This window comes from Capsicum annuum, chromosome 6 (assembly GCF_002878395.1).
Source record: "Capsicum annuum cultivar UCD-10X-F1 chromosome 6, UCD10Xv1.1, whole genome shotgun sequence".
NCBI classification, from domain to species: domain Eukaryota; kingdom Viridiplantae; phylum Streptophyta; class Magnoliopsida; order Solanales; family Solanaceae; genus Capsicum; species Capsicum annuum.
Genome location: NC_061116.1, coordinates 227,031,935 through 227,036,714, shown reverse-complemented (window position 1 = coordinate 227,036,714; position 4,780 = coordinate 227,031,935). Strand labels below are relative to the sequence as shown.

The 4,780-nt window shown below is 40.0% G+C and overlaps 2 protein-coding genes across 2 annotated transcripts; both read right to left on the bottom strand.

Annotated features, from left to right (window-relative positions):
• Window positions 1–67: 67 nt before the first annotated feature.
• LOC124899404 (protein transport protein Sec24-like CEF) lies at window positions 68–3,366 on the bottom strand. The gene is made up of 4 exons (XM_047414258.1): window positions 2,396–3,366; window positions 589–804; window positions 378–432; window positions 68–210 (listed from the first exon to the last, which is right to left on the bottom strand). Exons 1-4 carry the CDS (start codon window positions 3,212–3,214, stop codon window positions 194–196), a joined length of 1,107 nt encoding a protein of 368 aa, XP_047270214.1. The 5' UTR covers window positions 3,215–3,366; the 3' UTR covers window positions 68–193.
• Window positions 3,367–3,967: 601 nt separating this feature from the next.
• LOC107875268 lies at window positions 3,968–4,780 on the bottom strand (the record flags this gene model as incomplete). Its single annotated transcript, XM_047414259.1, is given in 1 exon segment — window positions 3,968–4,780. A coding segment is annotated over 1 exon segment (648 nt). The 3' UTR covers window positions 3,968–4,071.

The window sequence follows — 4,780 nt, the reverse complement described above, 5'->3', positions numbered from 1 at the left end:
TTCTCTCCACTTAAATGTCATGCCCAGACAGAAAGGTTCACATATAATGAAACATAAGGGTACAAAAAGGCTATTAAAATTAGAATACATAGATGGCAAAAAATGCTTTACCTGAAGGGGCTGTTCAGATGGATGAGGAAGAGCCAAGGGCTGGATCAATAAAGCCAATTGCATTGCCGAAGTTGTCAAAAGGTCAACAGTGCGTGGTATCTGTTAAACAAACAACGAGGACCAAATCATCTACCATTAGTGCTTTAATTAAAAAAAATATATATGGTTAATAAGCTACTCATTACATAGAATAAGAAAGAGTATAATGCAGAAACCATAGAGGGAAGAATAACAGAGACAAAAATCAACGCAAAAAAGTCTAGTACCTAACCATGGGCTGCAATTTCCAGTGTCCCTAGCAATATAGTTACTTGTGGCAGGCTTCGAGTGGACGAAAAAGGAAAAAGGAAAAAAAGGAAACAGCAGCAAGAACAAAAAAGTTAGTTTAGTAAGAAGCTTTGGGAGGCAAGCATAACCATTTGAAAAAAAGATGGTTCAGCCGCATATGCAACAGTACTAAATGAAACAATAATTTACCGGAGGGGGATTGGCTTGGTTGCATTGTCGGGTTTCATGCAGAACTACAGAAGCATTTGGAATAGGGCGCGGGATTTGATTTGGATCAACTTTTGATGGGCTGGAATGGCCAATAGAAGAAGTTATCGAAGCCACTGCCTGATTTGAAAGGGGAGGCGCCATCCCATACATACTTGGTGGTTGCATGGAACCAGGAAGAGCAGAAGGTGGAGCCCCCTGTCAATAAGTAAAATCAGGATATGCCCTTCACATGAAAGAGGAAATGGAGTAAAAGCATGCTGAAACCAATTTACTTGATCCAACATGTGATCCACATTGGAAATGTGCCATGCACGTAAGGGTCTTTTTGAATTATATATAAGTTTTATCAGAGATCCTTTTACCTCTTCTGATTAAGAAAGGATAGCCAGGTTGTTGTAGCTTCAAATGTGAAAGTTATCCTTTTCAGATGGTCCAGCCAAACAGAAAAGGTGGTGCAATATACTTTGATACTGTTTAAATTTTTCATGCTTGAGGAAACTTGTGCACTTAAGATTTTTCTTTTACGAGCACTTATACACTCAAGATATAATATAGCAATTATTTAAATAGCTGCAGATTTTGAAACAAACTTATGAAAGGGTTCCTCTATTTATAGTTTGAATTGATTAGACAAAGTAAATAAGTGATACTGAATATATCTTTCTCATTACTTTCAAGCATAGAAAAATACCTAGCCAAAATATAACAATTAATAAATAAAAATAATTTTTATTTATGGAGTAATCAAATATATTATTTAATAACTTCGACTAATGGAAGAACCCCAAACAACATATTCAAAGTTCAAAAGGAAAAAAGAATTCATGTAGGTAATTTCGTTAATGAGAATTTGAACTCTGTTTTGTGTTGATGAAAAAGATAAATTTTATAATGCACATACTACTAAATAAAAGTTATTTAAAATAGCAGCACATTTCAATATTTTATCACAAATCCATCAAAATACTTCTCCGATTATCTCTGAATGAATAAAATATGACATCATTAATTATTATGGGAGTAATACACTAGAGGTGAAATGAGTTAAACCATAAAAGATACAAAAAAGAAAAGAAGGTACATAGAACGTAAGGGCACAGTAGACATTGCATGAGGGAAAATTGCATAAAGCTGGAGGAATATTTGACTTTTTATACCAAGTTGGAGCGAGAAAATTATTTTCACCCCTTTCTAAATTTTAAGTCATGACAGCACTTCACAGTGTAGCTTTTTTCTTCACTTTTAGACCCTACTACTTCCACAACAAATTTTCCGGTATTACCAATTGGTCACTAACAGAGTCTCGATATCATTCTCACATTACTCATCAACAGCACCAAACAGTAACCGGTTTCTGAATATTATTGATCATTCTATCCTAAAAGTCATGAAGCATCTCTTCAACATTAGCCCCCTTGAACCATTGTAATTCCTTGATGCCAGAACCCAACAGGCCAACATTTCTTGTTGGTTATTAAATATAATAAATACATGCATAGAATTTGATTAAAAACGCATCTTGTGTGGCTTGTTGATCCAAAAGATGTTGGTGCAAATTAAAAATACAAATCCTAGGACTTCTTTTGTAGTCTAGCACAGGCAAGAACTAAATATATCTCTCAGCTCCATAGATTACAAAATAAATTACACATCGCTAATGAGTTTAGGGAAAATTCTTATTTTTCCTTCAATAACATATGCACGTGATATCAAATTTTTCTTTTGGGAAAATACATAGATTTCACCTTGCAAAACAAGTACAGTAAGATAGGCATATAAAGATCACCTGATGGGGTGGCAGTTGCCACGACTGTGTTCCATAAGGAGCACCCATGTGTGGAGCGCCCATGGGTGGAGGCATGGCTTGAGAAGGTGCTGCAAATGGGGAGGAACCTGGGGGAGGTGGCACATTCTGAAATGAACCTGAAAATGGTGGTGGTGGTTGTGCTGTAACTGGTGTCGTGCTGACAGATGACGAACTTCCAAAGGGTGAGCGCATGCCTAAAGGCTGAGAAGAAGCGCCTGGTGAAACCATAGCTGATGGAGGAGCTCCAAATGGTGGCCTCATTGCATTGCTTGGAGGAGGAAAACGTGCTCCACCCTGCATCATTCCCGGACCCCCTAACGGTGGCCCATTACTAACCGAGCTAGAAATGCTTGATGGTGGCGGCATAGCAGGACCTGTTGTCAACGGCGAAGAAGAAAAAGGACCCGGAGGCCCGGGACGAGAACCCAATCCAGAAGGCAAAGACCCAGGTGGCGGGGGTGCACCACCCATAGAAGGAGGCATTACACCAGGAGGAGGTGGCCGAGATGCAAAGGTAGGAACAGACTGAGCCACGGGAGGAGACAATCCAGTCTGTGGAGGACCACTAGGAGATGCAGGGCCTCTTGGGAACACACCAGGCGGTGGAGGTCCCGGACGACTAACAGGTGGTCCACCAGCAAAAGGTGGCTGCTGCCCAAATGGGGTATTATGCCTAGGAGCACCAGGTGGCTGATTGGGCCTATTTACTTGTAGATTTTGCATACCATCAGCAAGTGCATTAGGGTTATAATTGGGTGGAGGCGCATTCCTTGGTCTAGGTCCCCCTGGAGCTGCCATTGATTATTTCCAAATTTCTCAAAACTCTAGAACGGATGCAAGAAAAAAAAAAGGTTAAATAAATAGATAAAATCAACAGAAAGAAAACATAAGAACAGCAATCTTCACTATATCAAACATTCAGCAAGCCAAAACAAAACATATTGATTCAAAGGAAAACAAGTCCATAAAATCAATCACAAAATAAAAATAACTAGACAATACATCTTTTTGGGAAAAAAAAAATCATCAGATATTATCCCTCCCCCCCTCCTCCTTCATCTTGACTATCGGTTTGTAATAAAGCTAAACCATTAGGAAATATAGTCCATATTGTCAAACCGATAAACTTCAAAACCGAACCGAACCGACCGATATGCAGCCCTACTTTTGCTGTTCTCTTCCCTTTATGGTGTGTGTCTAGTTCTAAAGCGGGTAGGTATGTCGATGCATGTCATCCCTGTTTAGCTAGTTAGCAACTTATTGTGTTCTAGCTCTCTGTACATCTATAGGGGCATCCCACTCAACACCCAGCTTCTTCTACTTATCTATGCACAAGCACACACATACTCCATTTGTTGAACCTCACATAGTCTAACCACATCTGCACATAATGCACGGACTTCAAATGTATCCAAAGACAGTCAACCAACCAGTCATTGCTCATGTCGAATTTCCTTTAAACAACCACAGTTAACAGGTGTTGAAGCTTCACTGCTGAGCTAAAGCTGCTCTCTACCGTGACAAACACTACGTGAAACGATAACTTTTGAACTAAAAACTGTTTTATTCACCATATGTACCATCTACTATTACCTAATACGAAAACTATATAACCCCATATTTAGCTGCTACTCAGCACTCCTACCATACATTCATTAATCTGTAATTTCAAGGTTGAGCATGCGACGAAGAGTCTGTGTCGCAAAGTCAATACTGTCAAATACAATTCCTGGAGAAGGGCTGCGCTCCCTGGTTGGGGTTGCTGGTGCAGATTTGGCGAAGGGACGTAAATCAATATCAGATGCTGAAACAGGAAATTCAAGAGAGGCAGCCCTCTTAGGCCTGAGGGATAACTTGGGCATGGGCAGAGAACTAGGAGGAGGAGAATTCGAATAAGCTGGCCCTGCCCATAGTTCAGAGAATGGAAACTCATCACTCAAGGAATTCTCATTCCTAGAACCAACATCCCCATTGAGGTTAAATGGTATAGTAATCGTGTTGCTTCTGCCTGGTTTTCTTGATTTCTTCTGATCTTCAGAGTAAAACTTAACAGTATTAACAGGCAGTGGTGTTAAAGGTGATCGCTTTTGGGGAGACAAGAAACCCGAGGAGGCTCTTTTGTTGACAGGTTTCTTGACAGACTTCGATTGGGTTTGAAATAAACCTGCTCTGGACTCAAAAGCCCTACAATTTACCTCCCTAAACCCACCAGAAGGAGGTGAACCATATGACCCAAATCGAGCAGGACCATGTGCCCTGCTTCTCCCATGGAACTGATTCCGATGCTGAGCAACAACAATCATTTCCGACAACAACCAATTCAATCAAATTCAACTATAACTCACTATCTGAAGATCTAACAAG

Excerpts from the sequence above, each read along its gene's own strand:
- LOC124899404 (XM_047414258.1), bottom strand. The coding sequence starts at position 3,214 with ATGGCAGCTCCAGGGGGACCTAGACCAAGGAATGCGCCTCCACCCAAT. Across the intron at positions 805-2,395 it reads GGCAACTGCCACCCCATCAG|GGGGCTCCACCTTCTGCTCT; the intron begins GTGATCTTTATA and ends ACTTATTGACAG. Across the intron at positions 433-588 it reads ACCAAGCCAATCCCCCTCCG|CCTGCCACAAGTAACTATAT; the intron begins GTAAATTATTGT and ends GTCCACTCGAAG.